Raw genomic sequence first — 21430 nt, forward strand, 5'->3', positions numbered from 1 at the left:
ATTTGATCCCAACCATAAGCTTATCATATATTATAAAATGAAAATGTAGTTCAGGTAGAGATAAAGGCTAAGAACAAAAGCACCCCTGGCTCTGTGCTCCCACAGGGCGCAGCTCTGGGGAATTTACACTTTCAGAAATCCCAAGGCCCAGTGCAAAAAGGCAGGGAAAAACCCACTTTGTATCAGGGTGGGGTATTGCTTTGATAGAGGGTGGAGGGTCAGAAAATTCTTTTGTTTCCTATTTTATTACATCAATGGCTTGAAAATTTTTATTTAACTTCAGCAAATATTGGAAATAGAAAAATGAATTCTGCAGAATTTCACAAATAAAATTTTCAGTCTCTACTAACAAATGTTATCATTCGATGGCTAAGCAATTATAATGCTATGAACATTCACCACGATGAATGTGCTGAAATAGAAAACAGGCAAAAAGAGACATTAAAATATTACTTACAACAGCATTATTACAACGTATTTTCTTTAAAATTCCAACATGGATTTTTATCACTTCAAAAGATATACAGCATTTCCATTATATTTGCAAACTTAACCTTATACATCTTTTAAAATCTTGAAAAATTCTTAAGCAGTCTAAAAAGCACTTAGCAAAGTTGGTAAGTCTACGTAATGCAATACTATCCGCTCCAGTATCAACTTGAGTTTAGGAGAGGGGCTGTAAACACGCAGTATCATACAACATGCATAGGCTATACTGACCTTCCTTCTGCTGCACTGCAACGTTACTGCAGTTGTGCTTTACTGTAAGTAGGGAAAGCTGCAGAGATCCAGGGAGTGGCAGAAAGAGTATTTGTTTTTGAGCATTGCACAAGATCACTAGATTCAAATTAGGTAACCACCTTGAGTCAACTTGAGGCAAAGTTTCACTTGGTATTAAAAGCTTGAATCCTGGGTCACTTGATTTAGATCAGGCTAGACAAGAGAAATGAGGCTCTCGCGTGAGCTGGTGCCGTCCGTCCTTTGCTCATGTAAGAAGGGATCCAGTTAGTGTAATGCACTATTTGGCTTATTTTTGGTCTGCAATTATACCAATAGTACATCTGATATTCAGAAAGACAAAAACAGGGCAGAGTTGAAATTTAAAGTGACAACGAGCACACTTAGAGTGGTGTGTGATGGTCGAGAAAACCTTATACACGCACAGAAAACTACTGCTTAATTAGTCCACCACAGCAAGCTTTTAAAACTCAACTATTTTTTCTCTTTCATCTTTTGATTAGAGGTTTATGACCATCAAAGGTTAAAAACTATCAAAAGCCATCTTGAGGAACTGGTGTCTGGTAGGCACGAATGTACCAAGACGACACGGGGGAAGCGGGGCGCGGAGGGGGTTACACTAACCTCAGGCTCCTGCTGACACCAGCACCGACCCGCACCACTGCTCACCTTATAAGCACAACCGAGGCAGGGTTGCTTCCTGGTTAAAAGACCTATATTACAGAATCCATCACTGCTTATGACCAGTCAACACAATATTCAAGTAACAAGGTGTTTAAATGAATACGTGAAAACAACTTTTTACCTAACACTTTACACATCTACATAAAATTAAATAAAACAAACTTTTAATGCATATGCAATACAATTTATATCTTTTAGGATTTCTAAACTAAAAGTTAAACTATCATTTGCTTCAATGGTACTATATTTTGCACAATAACTTATACTTAGGAGAAATTTTCCACAAAAAATATATATATATAATTATGACATTCACATTGATAAATTTTTAAGAAGACAAAGCTTAAGTGAACATTGCATCCGAAGCAGTTGTCACTGTGTACCCCTTACACATCCAAACACAACCTGCTGATGCACCGAAGTCTTGATATGTTAAAAAGGGTCTTCGCATAAAATAAGACCAAATCACTTGGCTTCTAAAGCTAAGTGATTTCTTGCATTTACAACATCATTGCAAAGACAGTGTAATGAAACAGTTTAAAACACAGTGCTATCCTATGCATGAGACTACAATGAAGGCAGTCAGGGAAAGACAACTGTCTGTTTTCCTTCCGGCAAATGAAAACGACATGCCCCTCCCCCTCGGAGAGAAAGCCGAAATTCAGCTGCTGTGATAGCAAGTACTCCAGCACATGACTCTTCAGGACCGGGGACCACGTGGTGCCAGGAACCAGGTAAGGGGATGTCTGAGCACAGACAGAGGCCTGGCACTGCCGGGATGCCTGCCGCGCCACACAGGACCCAGCACCAAACCTTCAAGCGCTGCCAAAGGGGATCGATTCTTAAGGAAAAGAGCCTGGGGGTGAAGGGAGGAAGAGCTCTACTGGCTGGGAAACCACTGCAGCAAATTGCCTACCGCTTCCGTCAAGAGGAAGGAGGTCTCGAGAAGAAGCAAGGAGAAGCGAAATCTTCTTTCAGGCCTAGTGTCCCCTTTAAGCGACGTGCAAAACTTATGCCGCCTCTTACCCACGTTTTTCCTGCCACTTTCCAATTACGCAGCAGGCTCATGATAAAACCAAAATGAGCCCTACATTGTGACTAGTGTTACCGTGCCGCCGCATGTAGGTAGGACGGCGAGCCTGATGCCCGGCAGCCCCCCTCATGCTCTTCGTCCCCAGCTCCTGATGAACAGACACCTCTCACAGGGACAAGTGTCGAAAATCGGCAAAGTCCCATTTCACTCCCCTTTTGAATGACCTTTCTCCAGATTTCAAAAAAAGAAGTACAATTCCAAACAATCTAGGTTTCTTGCTGACCCTCTTCCTAAAGAGAAAACCAGCTGACTTTAAAAAAAAAAAAAAAAAAAAGCCAAGGTGCTTGGGAGTCAAAACACATCAAATTTTAATTGCATATTTCAAATTCTTAAGAATTCTGTTTATGCCTTAAAGCATCTGCAATTTTTTTTCTTTTTGGTATTGAAAGCACGAAAAATATTTAAATGATGCAAAAACCAACAACAAAAAAAGCTCCTCCAACATATTTAGTGCAGGCTGAACCGACCGTGGGATGGGGAACGGGTCACATTAGAGCACACCTCGCAGTCTACCCTCAACCCCTCAGCAGCCCACGGTCTGGCAAGAGAATAAAAGTGATTATGGAAGTTTTAAACATTTATTAAACATTTGTACTTGTTCCCAGTGCAACCAAAGGCATTACATACCACTTCGCAGACTGTTTCTTTCCATCTCGGTCTCACTAGAGCCAATAACTGATCACGTCTCTGTCCTGTACTATCGATATAATATTGAGAGAGGACGGTGCTCATGTGGTCACATCAGTAGATGACGGACACAGAGGCTATGTGCAGTGACATGTGAAAGGCCAGGCATACCAACAGGACGGGGAACAAACAGCACGTAGCTTTTATAAAACCATCACCAGCTATTCCAATACCCTTTATTATTGCCCTAACGTGACATTTAAAATCTGCACTCTGTCAAGAACCTGCAGCAAGTTCTCCCCTGTCTCCTAATCTCAGTGATGTCATCTTTGGCAAGCAATAAACGTTAAAGAAGAAATAAGACACCGAAACAGAAAAAGGGTTGAAAACATGGTTGCCAAAAGGAGAAGGCACCAATTCCAAATGTACAAGCACCAGGTACAGTGGTATGGACCAAATCTCTTGGAGTTGGGCGGTGGTACGGGTGGGGGGTCAGGAACAGACAGGGTGACGCCCATCCTGGGGTGACGATCTGAAAGTTGACGGCACGAAGTGTTGAGTCCACGTTCCCTCTGAGCGACAGTGTCCAAGGACACTTGCTGCGAATGAGCTTTCTACCTCGCGGGAAGGGAGAAGGGAGAGACTGAAGCCAACTAAATTTATAAACCATAATTATACCGACATTTAGGGAAATGTGAGTTGTGTCAGGCTGTTTGGCACGATAAAGGTTATAATGCAGTCTGCCAATATATTGTGATTTCCAAAGAAGCATGATATCACTTAGGTGGATGCCTCAGAAAAGAACAAAGAAAACTTCCTAGAAGGCCAATGGGGTCACAGTTACTCTGAAAGTTACATTATGCACAAAGTAGAGCTTGCACGCCATGCAGGAACAGAGTCACGCCCTCCGAGTCGACTACCTGTTCCGAAGCCGCCGACGGGGAAGAGCTGCTGTTGGTGGGCCGGGGCTCCGACTGAGGCGGTGGTCCCCAGGGTCGCAGGAGGCGGGCAGGCCACGGGACCCCCCTCGCTTAGGCAGAGCGTGAGACGCAAAGAGCTCTCCGGGAAGTGGCGCCAACACGGAGGAACGAGCAGAGAATTAAGGCAGATGTAGCACAGGACTGGAGTGTATGCCTTTTTGGTAACAGCTGCTTGCCCACAGAGGTGTGATGCAGATGGCTGGGTGATGCCTTGTAATACCTGAATCCTGGATAACACAGTCGTCCATACCAAGTGCTCAGAGCCACCAGAGTTTCTCATGAGGCAGATGCGTATCTGACGTCAAGAACAGAAGCAGCCTGAGCAGAGGAGAAAGAGCAGAATCAAAGACAGGTAAACAATATTAACTGCTAACTCTGGTCTGGTGCAGCCCAACCCACCCTGCCCGGCGGCAAACGCTGTCCCTAAGGGCAGGGCCCCGAGGCAATGCCTGTGCCGAGGCCAGGCGGGCGGACGGAGGGCGAGAGTGTGGCCCCTGCGGCCATGTGTCTTGGGTTCAAATCCTGGCTCTGTCCTTTCTAGCTGTGTGTCCTTGGACGAGGTATCATTTCTCTTTGAGCTTCAGTTTCCTCATCAACAGAATATACACAATAACGATGTCTACTTCGCAGGATTAAATAAGAATCCCTGCAAAGGGCGTATCAGCACAGTGCCTGGCAAACAGCAACACTCAGGTGTCCTAGGACTGGCCGGAGGGGACACCATCGTGCCTACCCCGTTCAGCAAACAGCCACCAGAACATGCTGGGGTACAGACGATACCAAAGATCGCAGGATCTTCTTAGAAGCTTCAAAGGCATTTCTTTTTTTTTTTTTTTCCCCAAAGGAATTCCTTTATTTTTATTATTTATTTATTTATTTTATTTATTTATTTTTGGCTGTGTTGGGTCTTCGTTTCTGTGCTAGGGCTTTCTCTAGTTGCGGCAAGCGGGGGCCACTCTTCATCGCGGTGCGCGGGCCTCTCACTATCACGGCCTCTCTTATTGCGGAGCACAGGCTCCAGACGCGCAGGCTCAGTAGTTGTGGTGCACGGGCCTAGCTGCTCCGCGGCATGTGGGATCTTCCCAGACCAGGGCTCGAACCCGTGTCCCCTGCATTGGCAGGCGGATTCTCAACCACTGCGCCACCAGGGAAGCCCCAAAGGCATTTCTTAACTCTCTACTCTCATTTTTTAAGACTAACTTCCAGACCCAAGCCTAAAAGTCATAGAGCTTACTGCTATCCCAGTGGTGTCTTACTTCTAAGGAAACAGCTGAGCTAAGAGTCCAAAATCTGAAAACAGCTGTGCCTTCAGGTGAAATACCAATTTATGAGAACTGTTGCTAGTCAAATCAGATTTCTCCTCACTAGTAATACACTCAGTCATTCTATAATTTTAAGTGAGAATGTGTTATCTCCAATCCAGTCGCTTTTAGCACCCCTCTGTGCTTTTCTGACACGTCCCCGTACTCTATCCTTGGCCACCCCAGAGAACTCTGAGTCTCAAAAGCTCAACCCTCTTGGGCTGCTCTCCTTCCTTAGCTCTGAAGGAAAAAAGCCCGCAGCTGACAGACCGCTATGTTTCCAGAACTTCTCAAATCTGATGGACTCTTCCCTGTTTGTGCTGCATAAATACATAAAACCCGAGGGCAGGCAGGACACCAGCAGACATCTTTCTTAGCAGCTGGATTCCAAAGGATAAACAAGAATGGGAAATTACAAGGACACTAAGTTCTGAGCACTGATTAGACAGACAACTAACCAGTTCCCTGAGGCCCTTGGTGGACACAGAGAAGCAGCTGGTCCTTACAGGTTAATTTCCTTCTGCAAACTAACGTATGGAGAACAGAAAACCAGGCTGGTGAAGCAGGAGGGCTGGTGCCATAAGAAACATAAGAAGAAAGGGAGGGACTTCCCTGGTGGCGCAGTGGTTGAGAATCCGCCTGCCAGTGCAGGGAACACGGGTTCGAGCCCTGGTCCGGGAAGATCCCACGTGCTGCGGAGCAACGAAGCCCGTGCACCACAACTACTGAGTCTGCGCTCTGGAGCCCGCGAGCCACAACTACTGAGCCCACGTGCCACAACTACTGAAGCCTGCGTGCCTAGAGCCCGTGCTCCACAGCAAGAGAAGCCGCCGCACTGAGAGGCCCACGCACCACAGGAAGAGTGGCCCCTGCTCGCCACAACTAGAGAAAGCCTGCGCGTAGCAACGAAGACCCAATGCAGCCAAAAATAAAAATAAAATAAAATAAATGTATAAGAGAAATAAATAAATAAAAAGAAAGGGATAAAGAAAAGGAAATAAAGGCATGCACATGCGTGCACGTCTGTGTGTGTGTGTGTGAGAGAGAGAGAGTGAGTTAGTTTTAAATGACTAAAGAAGTGAAAAAATTTTACAGGAGCTGTAAAGAGTAGATATTCGGGTTGAGTTAGATAATCCCATTCCTTCTGAAGAGAAGGCTGGGTAAACAGACACAGGGAACATCAACCATCAGAGAGAGAGAAGACGTGCTGCTGGGCGGGGGAGGTTAGCTCTGGACGAGCCAGGCAGACGGGCTGAGGGGACTCTGCTGTGCCACTGGCACAGCAAGTGGACCGTGAAGGATGCAACTTCTGGGCTAACAAGACATGAGAAAAAGTTAGCTGACTTACCTAAGCTAGTCAGTCAAAGAGCCAGGCCTAAGAAAATGATGACCCTGGGTCCTAAATCTACGATCTCATTTTTCATGCTAACCCTGCTAAAGCTGGCTTTGATTAAATTTGAGAGGCAGGAGATCTGAGTTTCCTATTATTTCTGCTTCCTGGGACTTAAGTCAGAAAACAGACTTGGAAGAAAGCTTTCACTCTTGCAAATTCTGACGTTCCTCCCCCAGTAATCCTCATCTTTTCAGCGCTTCCTAAATTGAGTCCAGGACTTCAGGGAAGTTAATTTGTTGCTAAAGGGGAAATCAGCACACAGACAAAAATCACTGCCAACAGAGAAAAAACACCTTTGTTGTGCTCATATGCTATCCTGTTCCATGGGCAGGCCATGCCTGGGTGTGACTCAAGGACCCCACTCACATTGTCAGTACTATAGGTTCTGCACACTTACTACAAAGATTTTCTGGTAGAAGGCTCTACAGAGTCTAATTCTAACAAAACTAGTGTTTGTCTCCTGACAGGCCTCAGTGTCCTCTTCACAAGGCTCTCCGCCCGCCCGGGGGCAAAGGGCAGCACGGGCAATACAAAAGAGGTAACTTCAGATCACTCCTGCCTCATTTGGGGAAGACTGATAAGAAAGTGATAAGCAAATTAACCCTTAAATTGCCATGTCAGTGAGCAAATGCAAATGTTAAAGGCAGCAGCAATGAATCTTGGCTCCCAGCCCTGCCTCACCATCCATGGGCAGGGGGAGGGGGGAGGTAAACGTGCAGAGGGAGGGGCCGGCCACCCTGACCGGAAGCAGGCAGGCAGCCTCCACGATCTCCCCCACCCCGACCTCTGCTGCCCGGGCTGATGAAATCCGTGCCACCACCCAGGAGACGACCAGGATGCCAGCCTCCACGCAACCCAGGGCCTGCAAGTGTCCCCATCAGTAGTACTCCAGCAGGTCAGCCCCGAAGAGCAGCAAGGCAAGCGGTTGTGGAAGCAGACAGACCAGGAACCTGCAGACTCCCCGGTACGTTCGTAAACCTCACAGGAGATGACAACACATTGCACACGACTGAGCTTTACTGATACTCAAGGCACTTCTAACTTACTGTTTTAGGGCAAAGCTGTCATTGTATTTAAGGAAATATTGGTAATGTGGAATATTTTGTGGCCGGAGGAAACCAGGATGGAATTAAGAATTGGTCCAGAAATTAAAATGTGAATAATATACGTAGTGACCAAAAAGTGACTGAAGTCAACACATGTATTATGGCATTTACAGGTAAAAGTCAAGTTACTGACATAGCTGAAACCCAGAAGTATTTCTACAGCTGGAAAAGGTCATCAATGAAGAAACTAACTGGAGAACTGAGCATGAATCTGGCGGAGATCAACTGTTTCAGACTCACCTCGTCCTCCTCTTCAGGCATCTTGACAGAATTATCCGGGGACGTTACAGGTTTCTGGTTACTGGGACCATTGGTTTCTTCTTTCCCATGTTCTGCCTCCCATTCTTGTAAAACTTCATCTATGTTGAAGCGGCGTCGATAATTTACAAAAAAGTTTTTCACTTGTACCACTGATTTGTTCCCAATCACATCTGAGATTGCCTGAAAATCTCGGCCATATTTCCTGATGGCTAAGGATGTAAGAAAGCATTTTTTTCAACACGAGAAAAATAAACACACACACACGATTGAGACTTACCCCTTATCCAGATAAGGAAACATAGAGGCTTTCAACAGCAGGCGCTATCTTAGCGTACTATACCAATGGAAAAGAGTAGTATAGAGTCCAGTGTGGGTGACTGGCAGAGACACTCCGTGTGACCCTGTCACGCAGGGTCCGTACCTCCCTGTCACATGTCGCATGGTAACTGAAGTCACCCAGCAATTACCCTATGCCACGGACATCCTACACTGGCCTCTTCAGCGTCCCCAGGACTAGAACACCTCCAACCAAACAACCCCAACACGCGAGCTGTACTTCCTGACTACTCAGAACCCAACGAGGAGCTGCTGAAGTGAAATACACCTTTAAACACGGAGGCGTCCAGATTAATTTTTACATCTTGTGAGACATGGGAAAGGAAAAAAGTAAAGCCCAAAGAGAATGCGGTAATTTAGCTAAAATGATGCCCGCTAGAAGGACGTAATCCTCCAAGAATTTGTTTCAACATGAATGATGTGCTGGGAGCAGGATGGGGTATAATTTTTTCCTGAAAGCGACTGCTGTTCCTAAACCTTTATTTTATAAGAACTTCCTCCTACCTTGCACGGCGAGCAGCTGCTCCTCTGTGGTCCAGCGCGCGTTGCATTTCTGAATGACCTGGGTACCCAAAGGAGCCCTGTTAGCATACTACCTTCAGAGATGGGCGTGCCCTTATAAGCATTAATGAACCTTTTTCTCGTGTCAGAATTTTAACATCAACTAAGCTTATAAAATTATGTCTACACCTTTCCTTCTAAGAGACGTGTACTGGAGACAGACAGTAAATTCTTAAACACATAAACTCAGGTGTGACTTCAAAGATGACAGTAACATAATCCTACCTCTGGAAGTCGATACGGTTCTATTCCACCATCAAGTTTTTCTTTTAGAGCACTGTTCGTCTGTTTAATGTTCTGAATCTAAGGGAAAGAAGATTTTCATTTTAAAAATGAAACACTTTTATAAAGGTATGAAAAGAAAAGAGAACTGAGAAAGCTAAAAGAAACAAAAAACCAAGAGGAAAGAAGTTCCTGACCTGTAAGGTGGCCCAAATTTGAGGTGCCTATAGTATCCTTTGAGAGCAGCTAACTAAGTTCTTTAATTGACTTGCTTAGGGCACCGGACAAGAGACAACCAAGACGGAAGGGATGGTGGTAAAAAGGTGCCTGCGCACACAATCCTAATGCACCAGCTCGGAACAGGCGACCTGGGCCGCAGAATGCACAACTGCGGTCTGACACAGAAGACAAGGCCTGGGCTCCCGCCACACAGAGCTGAGCTGAAGGAAGAGAGCAGGCAGAGTGAAGGCAGGAGAGCCTCGCGGCCCGGAGCACCGCACGGACGCTGCAAAGGGCAGAAGCCCCACCTGCAGACTTCTTTAACGGGGAGGAGAAAAGAAAGCAGTACGTCAGTTTTCCACAAGTCTAATTCTGAGCAACGGTAACTTCATTTTCTCACAAATTATCTTTCCCACATTCTTGCTTTGATTCAGTGGACCTTTCACTGTCCTTGCCTAATCAAAAGAAAGACACAAACAATAAATACAAGCCACTCAGTCACTCCACGGCTGCTCTCTAATTCTGCACGCGCTCCTGAACAAGCGGGGTCACAGGAGGGGGCCCTTCTCTCTCAACACTAAGCACAGGGGCATTTCTGTGCCTAGCACTAGGGGAACTCTGGCCCTATCATTTTTCACTCTTGAATAATCACTTGAGCAAATAAGAAAGCAAGCAGAGGAACAGGTTCATCTTCCCAAGTAAAACATCGAAAACATTCATGATCAGAAGGTGCCCTTGAAAGCAGAAATCTTATTAAGGCAAAGGAAGAAAAGCAGAAATTTTAGAGATAGGGAAGGGGTGGGAGACGAGTGGAGATGGTGGTTCACTTTTTAGTAAATCTCTCTCTTCTTTAAAAAAAACTTTTTATACTTATACAATTTTTAAAAACCCCACTTTCGACGACTTACATTTCATAGATTTCCAGTTTCACAGATCCTTTCCTCCTTTGTTTTACTTCTTCTAAAAGGTTTAAGGGGTCGGGGGGGGGGGTGGTACAGGAAAAATTTTCCATGCTATGGGACCAGTGGGCAAGTAAATAAGACCGGCACTTGTAAGGACCAGAAACTGACCCTGTCTGCCCTTACCAAGGGCCTCAAAGTCTGCCAGAAGTACAGTCCACTTCAAATCTTTTGTAACGATGCCGCATCAGAACATAAAAACCACTGAAAAGAAAAATACCGGAAACATGCACAAAATTCACTCTACAGTAAAACCAAAAACCAGGACCTTGCTTTACTGAAATTTGTTTTAGTTTATTTTGAAAAGGTACAAAATCAGAAGAAAATACTTGAAATTTACTCACAGTAAGTAATTCCAAGCTCTCAGACCGGCATAAGCTGACAGAACTCTCTCTGATAATGAAAATATTCTAAACTTGGGCTGCCCGACATGGCGGCCACCTGCCACCGCTGCTACTAAGCACCTGAAAAGTGGCTTATCCAACCGAGGAGTCACATTTTTAATTTTTCCAATTTTAATTAATCCGAACTAAAATCTAAAGACCACACGTGGCTACCACACTGAACAGCACAATCTTAGACTCTTCTCAGAGCTCACAGTTACCAACAGCCCACAAAATACCCACAAAATACTGCAAGGCACTCAGATTATGTTCCCTGAATTCCGAAAACTAGGCCTAGAAACTTCTGACAGGGAATGAGCAAATTCTCAAAAGTCAGGGGTCTAGACATAACTGAGCTTCATAATTATTAATCATGGTAAACCTTGTTTCATTTATAGCAGGGGTTGGAAAACTATGATCTACATACCAAATCCAGCCTACTGGCTATTTTTATAAATAAAGTTTTATTAGAACACACACACAAAAAAGTCAGGGGTATAGACCACTACATGTCCCCCCGACCCCATCCCCTCCCCCCTGGCATTCCAGTTACTCTATTCCTTCTAGCTAGTTATTGATATATATATGTTACAAAGCTGGGCATGTGTATGTGTGTGTGTGTGTGTGTGTGTGTGTGTGTGTGTGTATCGCATTGTGATTAAGTAACATGCATTTTCCAAGGAGACCAACCTGTTTAACACATGCATTTTCCCTCTAAAATCAATGGATAAAGAAGCATAGAGATTAAATGAGCGGCTACAAGGTAAAACATCCACAGTCCTGAACTAAAAGTTAGCTCTATATTCTCATTTACCTACATGTCTGCTCCTAATCATTTTCCAAATTAGCAGTGTCCAGAGTTTACTAATCAGAGTAAGAATAGGGATTACTTGCCAGCGCCATGCCGATTGGAAAGGAAGCCAGAGTGGCAACAAGCTGGATAAGAAACAGGATACAAAAAGTAACCAGCATTTAAAGAAAAAACAAAAAAAGCAGTTGACTTGGCCTGGTGCCTTACCTAGAGCTCCTGGCTGAACACAACTTTCTTTTTTCTATTTTATTGGGTATTTAGTGATTCTTCTCTAAGGTCAGACCATTTCATTCTCTCCACCCGGAAAGACCTGATGCAACCAGCAGTGTCTGCTGGCTAACCCGACAGCCGTTCCCAGCCCCCTTCTCACTTGTATCTTTGACAGCGGCTGACGATTGCCTCAGTGCTAGGAGGAGCTGGGCTGCAAAGCCCTGCCACACAGAAAGTCCAGGAGGTTCTGGGAAGGCAAAAGCTTTTCCTCCACCCCCTCTTCTTACTGCCCTGAATGCAGACACGAAGGTGACAAAATGGCTTCTGCAGCTTCCAGTGTGAGGCAACAAGCAAGATGAAAAGCCTAAAAGCTAAGAATGGTGGAGCAGGAGAATCTGAAAGAACCTGGGTCCCCGAGAGCACCACTGAACAGAGGAACTAACGCCGGCAATCACGGATGTTGGAATTTCTTGCTATTTGATAAAAATAAATCCTTCGCTGTCTGAGCTGCTGTTAGTCAGGTTTCCTGTCCTCATCGGATGACTGTTTCCCTGGCACACAACCAGACACGGGGGCATCCAGGATAAAATGCCCACTGTGTGACTGACCGCCACGTGCGTCTCAAGTGCAGCTGGCAGAAGTCCTGAAGGCTGTGGAAAGTAAACAACTGACCTCACCTCTTAGTAAGTCAGCCTCTGAGCCCTCTCTCTTCAACAATGTCAATTCTGAGCAGCTACCTTCAAATAAAAATTCCTGCTCTTGACCCTGGCTCTGAAAGCCAAAGACTCTTCATCTATCATACTACAAAGTCAGTAACACCTCTGTAGAAGAAAGGGTCTCTTTCCTTCTTTGACATATTGACACCGAACAGCAAGCGTCAGGAACTCACTCAGCAGAGGGGACTGAGGCCCCTCGGAGATGAAGGTGAAATGCACAGAGGAGCTCCCAGCCCCAGCCCCAGAGCTCTCCCAGCGCAGATGCAGCTTACTGTGACGCCCTCACACATCCTGTAAGATCAGGCAGGCAAGGATTCATCTCCTCATTTGAAAAGAGGCCCAGGAAAACTAAGTGATTCTCCTAAGATTAGAATGCAGCTGTGGCAGCCGCAAGCCCGCAACTCCGAGGGGCGCGCCGGGTCCTGGTCTGTGCGGCCTCCTTCACCAGGGGATAGCCGGGGCCACAGACCCCACCCTTCTCTTCTCAGCCCTGCCAAGGCAGCCATCAAGATTGACAAACCAAAGGCAGCAAGAACTAAAAGTGAACCACCAGTCCATAATTCATCTTGAGTTTGGGGTCGGGGGGAGGTGACTAACGGAAGGGCGGCACTGAGCTGCTCGGCTAACTTTTGGGTTTGACTTTTACGCAGAATCAGACGAAAAGACAAGGAGGAGCCATTTCTCACACGAAGCACAAATAATCAGGAAAGGATGCATTTTAAAAACAATATTCTTTACAAGAGCACCAAAAATGTACCAAACATGTAGGAATAACACTAATAAAGGAAATACAAGACTTGTTCATAGAGAATGACAAAGTACTGGAAGAAACTAAACATCTATAGAAGTGCGGGGATATATCATATTCATGGATCATAAGATGTTAATTCTCTATACTGATCTATACATTCAACACAATCCCAATCAAAATTCTAGCAGAATTACTTTTCTGGAAATTGAGAAGGTGATTCTAAACTTTATATGGAAATACAAGGGCCAGGAATAGCCACGACCATCTTGGAGGACTTCTCCTACCACACATATCCATTCATAATCTATGTATTATTAAGACCATATAGTACTGGTGAAGAATGGACAAACAGAACTCCAAACCTGACCGATACACATAATGGACACCGGATTTAAGACAAAGGTCCCACAGCATTACAACAGGGAAAGCGTAGTCTTTTTTAATTAATAGTACTGGGTAAACTAGATATCCATATGAAAAAAAAAAAAAATTTGACCCTACATGTAACAACATACAAACAAAAACACTGCCAGGTAGACTGAAGATCAAAATGTAAAAGGCAAAACAACACTTTTAAGATAGTGTGTAAGAGTATCTTCATGACCTCAGGAAAGGTTCTTAACAGAACTCAAAGAGCACTAACCGTAAAAGACAAGAATGAGAAACTGAACTACCTTAAAACTAAGAATTTCTGTTCATCAAAAGAGACCACTAAGAGGGCTTCCCTGGTGGTGCAGTGGTTAGGAATCCACCTGCCACCGCAGGGGACGAAGGTTCGAGCCCTGGTCTGGGAAGATCCCACATGCCGCGAAGAAGCCAAGCCCGTGCGCCACAACTACTGAGCCTGCGCTCTAGAGCCACAACTACCGAGCCTGCACGCCTAGAGCCCATGTTCTGCAACGAAGACAAGCCACTGCAATGACAAGCCCGTGCACCGCAACAAAGAGTAGCCCCCGCTCGCTGCAACTAGAGAAAGCCCGCATGCAGCAACGAAGGCCCAACGCAGCCATAAATAAATAAATAAATGATAGATAGATAGATACCACTAAGAGCGTGAAAAAGAAGTCCTCAGAATGGGAAACAGGAGACAATTCCCCCGCCGCCCCCATAACTCCACAATGTGGTCACAACAGCATGGTGGAGGGGAGGGTGCCACTGGCATCCAGTGGGTCGAGGCCAGAGATGCTGCTAAGCATCCTACAAGGGGCAGAACCACCCCCAGGACACAGAAACTATCCAGCCCAAAACGTCAACAGCGCTACAACTAGGAAATCCTGACGTGGTGCAACCAAAACTCACGTAAAGTGACACGACCACTTTGGGAAACTGTCTGGCATTGTTTTCTAATGTTGGACATATGCACACTCGATAACCCAGCAACTGCACTCTTAGGTGTTATCTCCAACAAAGATGCACACACAACACACCAAGAGGCACATAAAACAACGTTCCTATCAGTATCACGTGTAAGAGTCAAAAACGGGAAACAAACCAAATGTCCACTCAAAGTAAAATGGATCATTTGTTGGGTATTCATACAGCAATGAGAAAGAACTCAAGAAGTATGACTCTCTATTACTTGGATAGATCTCACATGTTGAGTAAGAGCCAGACACACACACACACACACACACACACACACACACACACACACACACCTACTTTATCATTCTGTTTATATAAAATCCCAAAAAAGATTAAAGTAACATATGGTTTTAAGTCAGAACAGTGGCCACCCACCGGGAGAAGGTGGGTGATGAACAGGGGGCATGAGTGAGGCTCCAGGGGCAACGACGCAGTTCTCAAGGGGAGAGAAAGGGGCTGTGGAGGCGACGCGCCACGTCTTCATCCACACAGGGGTTACTTGGGTGTGTTCATGCTATGAGAAGTCACTGAGATCTGTGTCTATATCGGTATCTGTATAAAATTTCAACTTCACGGTTAATTTAAGGGAAAAAAATCAGTGGGCCTAAGATCTTCTGTCCAATGCCTTAGAAACAAAATGCGCTTTTGAGATTTGCGGAAAGAGAACATCCGAGTGAGTGAGAAGTAAGAACACGTCTAAAGTGCAGTTAACTCTTCACCCAGGACGGGGCTCACGGGTACCTGTCGTTTGATTGACACCAGCTCCATGTCCAGTTGTCTCAGCACCGTGGTAGCAGCAGTGGCATTGGCAGAAACAGCCTCCACGTCTTCTTGAGAAAGAAACATTCCTTTCGGAGGTTTCCTTTTTGCTCTATTTTTAGCTTGTGTACTATGTTTTTCTTTTTTGATCTGAGGAATTGTCTCAGTAGGGGGCACCTGCATGATACACATATTTGATAAATGAGAAACTAAGAAAATTAAAATGCCAAATGAACAGTAATAAGCAGATTTTCTTAACATGGCTCCAAACAATCTAAGACAAATACGATGCCATCTCATAATTACCATCTACAAGTTCTAATACATAGTTATCAGACAAAAACATTGGCTATTGAACTTTGGCTAAATAAACACTTCAAAGTGGACTCCATTTCCTTCCTATACAGATACATCCTTATTCTATAAACCTCTGACAAGAAGCACTCCCAGCTTCCTGCAGGAACACAGGAAGAAAAAATAACCTGTATTCCCTTCTGGTGAGCTTTGTATTTATGAATAAGGAGTTATTTTATCCAAACAGTCCCTAGCAATTGTAGATGGACATACGGCCACAGAAAGAAAAAAGAAAAAAAGAAAAGAAATGATTCAGCACATGTGTAAGGATCCACTTAAATTCTTTAAATCTTTATAGATGGTTATAAAAATAAAAACTTCAATATGAAACTTGTTTATACACCTTTTCGGGTTTTTTTTTTTAGATGACACAACTTTTAGGGCAACTGTGTAACTTGCTTCAAAAACTATATGCTGTCATTTAAAAATGGATGACTGCTGCTTATTTTTTTACATGCTTTCTCTAAAACCAAAACCTTTGGAAATGAAATGCACTAATATCTTGGCAAGGAAAGGATAACATCCTAGTGGTAACCATTTTAAGAACAAGAAGTTTTGGTTAACTGTTTATAATTTCATCTTGTTAGTGTATTAACATTGGCTGGTAAAGCTGAAAGTACATTCAGCTTTTTGCTTCATATTTTAAAAGACTGAGATAAAAAGGCAAAGCAAACCATGATGGTAGCAATAAGCTCTCGAACAAGTGGTAATAAACAACACATAAAAATATAAGTAGACAATAAACTATGTTCTGCAATAGCACTATGCTATTCAGTAAAGATCACCTATTGACCATGTGTCTGTTTTAATAACATTTTAGTAGGTAAAGAAACTGAGATTTAACCATTTTTCTTTTTAAATTAGAAACTGCTATATAAATAACAATTACAGAAATTAATATAAAACCAAGCCTCTTTCATTTAAAATGTTCCGTTGAAGAACCTAATAAATAACAATGCATCAAAACAAACCTTACTAAAAATTGCAAGTACAATTTGATTTCCCAAGCAATGTAATTTAGCTAATCCTTAAAATGATCTTGTTATTTGGGCACTCATATAAATCACTGGTAAGAGTGCTATCCAGAAAGAATTACCAGTTTCCTATTTGATAATATATACCATACCAAAAGAAGCCTTAAGAATATATCTAGAACACTTTGACTCAATAATTCAACTTCCAGAAATTAATTCTAATGGAAAAAATTAAGTGCACAAATATGTAGTCATGAGATCGGCATTTCAGCATTACTTACAGGGAAAAAGACTGTAAAAACCCGTATAAGATTAATTAACTCAATTATAAAAGATCTGTAATGATGGAATAACATACAGCTATGCATACAAATATATCTAGTTCCTCAAGAAACTAAAAATAGAGTTGCCATAAGATCCAGCAATCCCACTCCTGGGCATATATCTGGACAAAACTATAATTCGAAAAGATACAGGCAGTACCCCTATGTTCACAGCAGCACTATTTACAATAGCCAAGACATGGAAACAACTTGAATGTGCATTGACAGATGAATGGATAAAGAAGATGTGGTACATATATAAAATGGAATATTACTCAGCCATAAAAAAGAATGAAATAATGCCATCTGCAGCTACATGGATGGACCTAGAGATTATCATACTAAGTGAAGTAAGTCAGAAAGAGAAAGACAAATACCATGTGATACCACTTACATGTGGAATCTAAAATAGAACACAGATGAACTTACCTGCAAAACAGAAACAGACTCAGACACAGAGATCAGACTTGTGGTTGCCAAGGGGGAGGGGGGTGGGGGAGGGATGCACTGGGAGTTTGGGATTAGCAGACGCAAACTATTATATACAGAATGGATAAACAACAAGGTCCTCCCGTACAGCACAGGGAACTATATTCAATATCCTGTGATAAAGCATAATGGAAAAGAAGATATACATAAAACTGAATCACTCTGCCGTACACTAGAAACTAACACAACATTGTAAATCAACTATACTTCAATTAAAAAAAAATGTTCAAACCGCGGTGGGGTGGGGATGGTGGTGTGCTGAACTGGGTGATTGGGATTGACATGTATACACTGCTGTGTATAAAATTGATGACTGATTAAAAAAAAAATGTTCAAGGCAGAGTAAATTTAAAAGGTTATAAAATTATATATTAAGATCCGATTTTATATTTTTTAAGCATACAGATTCAGAATTATGTATAGGCATATATATTTTACAGAGGAGGTCATCTGGAAAGAGTCACCAAAATGTTAATAGTGATTATCGGTGATGAAATGATAAATCATTTTCATCGTTCCCTTTTGTTTAGCTGTATTTCCTACATGTCTATAAAATCATACATTATTGGTGTAATTTTAAAGTTTAGGTATGTCTAGACCTTTTCGTTTTTCTCATACTTTAGTACCTTTTGAGATAGAAAACCTTTTCAGATTTTACTGAAACTACAGACTCTGTCTTTAGAAAAACACTATGTGAACACATGTAAAAGTCATGCCCACGCTGGGATTCCATACTCCACCCTGAATGAGGGGCTGATGGGCACCAATGGGCTGAGGCCCTCTTTCCTCAGCTGTGGTGGTAGCACCCATCAGGGACCTGCTGCAGGCAGCTGTGTACCGTGGGGGTCCCCAACTAGGCCACAGAGCCCTGGTCTCCCCGGAGGGCCCTCGGGAACCCCACATATGCTTTATTCAATTCTTATGAATGGGCAAAATAATGCCAAGACTCTAACCACCATTTCAAAAGGCTAAGACCGTCCCGACACCCCACTGTTCTCAGCGGACAGTTTACAGTAAGTAAATGTTATAGATACACCCCCCAAAAGTCATGTATAATTGTAGGGATCTGTGGACCTCTTGGATCCAGAGACTATAAACCTCTGGCGTAATGATTTTTAAAACGTGAGAGATTAAAGCTTCACCATGACCCAGAGGGTGCAGGCCCCGGGCAGATGCAGAAGGAAGGAGGCCACCGGAGCCGAGAGGAGGAGCCGAGCTCGAGCCTGGTCCTCACGAGGCCCCTTTCCAACCTGCTGAGCGAACGGCCCAGGAGAGAAGGCGGTGAGAACTGTCACCCTACATAAAACCTTTCCTCGTTGATGCCATTTTTTCCTTTAAGGCTTCCTTTCTCATATTTCTTGGCAAACAAAATTCTAAGTTCTACAAAGCAAAGTTAGTATTGTTTAAAAAGCCATACCATGATGCCTTGTACACAGCACTTAATATCTTAAGTAGAATGAGAAAAAGGAATGTTTTACTTATGAAACTAGTAATGAAATTTATTTGCCTTAACAGTACTGGGGGAAAAAAATACCTCCTTTTTGCTTTCCTTGTTTGGATCAATCTCAATGTCAATGGGGTTATTTCCATTTGTTTCTTCCAGCTCATCCTCACTGGAAGACAAAAACAAGTTACTGAAAGATTATTTTGTACTAATTCTATTTAATACACAAATTTAAGCAATATATTGATTTAAATGACAGATGTAATACAAAATTAGTATATGTTTTCAGAATGCTGAGATAAATACATTTTTACAATTCAAATAAAATACCAACTCCATAGTTCTTTTAGTCTAAATGATTAAAAAAGCTATTAAAATGGGTTTCTAACTCCCAAACCAGGCCTAGAACATTGTCGTTTTATTATTTGTAAAGTGTTTTCTCTCAACTAAAAATGTCAAATTTAAGACATTTACTTTAATTCTCCATAAGTATCTAATGGAGGACCAGGACATGATCATTAGATATAGCTGAGAAATTATTCAGGAATAAAGCCTATTGTATTGGGAATAAATTTACCAACAAGTAAAAATCCATGTTCAAGTCCCACCTGTCCTCTCACAACTACACAAGTCTGAGAATGGGAGAAGCTTTTTGGTGGCTCGAATAACTGGTATTTTAAGTTAATTTTAGAAAGAATGCTCACATTGATATGGTGCATGCTTTTGTTTATATCCTTCCATGCAGTATTTCTTACTTAAAAAAAAAAAAAAAAGCTCTGTGGTAGGCCTTTTGCTTAAAAAAAAAGTGAAAGCGAAGGCTCACAGAAGCCAGGCAGCCTGCCCCAGTCTGCCTGCAGCTAAAGCCAGCTGAGCAGTGGTGGCAGCAGAACACTCAGGGTTTCAAATGTCAACACCCACTTTGTCTCAGGAACCCAGCCCAGGTGACGCACCCACTGTGCTCTCCTTCTCCCCCAACCCACCCCCAAGGTCCACAGTGGTAAGTTCTGGCTGAGGAAAGCATGTCTGAGAGGAGAAAGAGCCGGGGGTGGAGGGAATTTTCCCAGGCCCTGCCGTTCCTTTCACAGGCAGGTACCGGTAGAAAGACAACAATCTCTCGGGTGCTTCTGCCGTGGCCAGGGTGCCCCTCCTCTGCATCCTGACGGTGTGAAGGTGCACCGGGAAGGTAGGAGCACCCTTGGGCAGATGCAAAGTGAGAACAATGCCCTTATCGCTTCATCCTCAAGGATAACAAATCCCAATCTTCTTTTTTTTTAATTCTGATTTCAGCTTAGTAAACCACACTTGTTTGTAGTAACAGACTTAGTTTATAAACAGTAAACTAGACCTAACATACAAAGGAAACAAGAAATTTTAATCAAAAATTGCTATAACACTAAAAACAAATTCAGTAGAGTTTGCTACTTTTCTTTGGTTACAAAGAGTACTGATCCATAAATAGACCCACTAGTTATTATGTATGTTGCAAACTAAAAAATATGCAGATGTGTCAAGGTCAACAACTTTATAGAATCTTATGGTTGGAAAGAGCTTTGCAGGTGTCTCCAAAAGTGATAATTCTCAATCTGTCCCCACAGGTTATTCTTTTTCATTTGAAATCGTAAGATACTCTCCTAAGACAGGGCCACAGAGATCATATAGTTTATACTCCTTCATTTTATTTTGTATTGTTAATTTATAAAAATAATATATTATAGAAAATATAATTTTTAAAAGCCACCTATATTCCCACTACCATAATACCCACTATGTTTGTGCCCTGCCTTCTAGACTTGAAGCATCTTCATTTTAGAGCTGAGGAGACAGAGGCGTGGAAAGGAGTGCACTGACCCAACCCGCCTGTGAGACCATCAGCAGACCCTTCAGTTGAGACCAGAACCCACGTCTTCGGGTGAGCAAAGGCCGCTTCCATGACTCTGCTGTATGTAAGGCTGAGGGCGTGATGGTTAGAAGGTGCGTCCGATGCACTAAGCTGTCCTTAAAACTAACCTCCTTATTAAGAAGTCATAAAATGTTCCCCTCTCTCTCACTCACATACACAAAACGGATGGTCAAAAAAGGGAAGAAGGAAATCTAAACTGTAGATTTTAACATACCAAACATAAAAACGTCAACTGAATCCTGCAGAAGCACACCAAGTAAATTTCAACATAAGAAGTAAGAGATTCCTTTTTACTAAAAGAAGACACCCTTAAGGGGCACACAAAGGAATGTGTTGGAAAGGTCACTCATTCAGAACAAAGTGTGCTGACTGCAGAGTGGTGAGAAAAGACACCTTTAGAAGGTAGCACTCATGCATTAACACAGCTCATGAGCATGGAGGTGAAGAATATTGTGTACCTTCTGGTTCCAC

The 21430-nt window shown here is 43.2% G+C and overlaps 1 protein-coding gene across 1 annotated transcript in view; it reads right to left on the reverse strand.

Moving 5' to 3' along the window:
• Positions 1–404: 404 nt before the first annotated feature.
• RCOR1 (REST corepressor 1) overlaps positions 405–21430 on the reverse strand; it is a 111503-nt gene continuing 90477 nt past the window's right edge. The window contains exons 7-12 of the mRNA XM_068540225.1: positions 19150–19228; positions 15458–15652; positions 9306–9383; positions 9024–9081; positions 8163–8392; positions 405–4440 (exon numbers count right to left, since the gene is read on the reverse strand). Coding sequence (XP_068396326.1) covers positions 4399–4440; positions 8163–8392; positions 9024–9081; positions 9306–9383; positions 15458–15652; positions 19150–19228 — 682 coding nt within the window. The 3' untranslated portion in view covers positions 405–4398. The remainder of the gene's footprint in view (positions 4441–8162; positions 8393–9023; positions 9082–9305; positions 9384–15457; positions 15653–19149; positions 19229–21430) is intronic.

This window comes from Eschrichtius robustus, chromosome 1 (genome assembly GCF_028021215.1).
Source record: "Eschrichtius robustus isolate mEscRob2 chromosome 1, mEscRob2.pri, whole genome shotgun sequence".
Lineage (NCBI taxonomy): Eukaryota > Metazoa > Chordata > Mammalia > Artiodactyla > Eschrichtiidae > Eschrichtius > Eschrichtius robustus.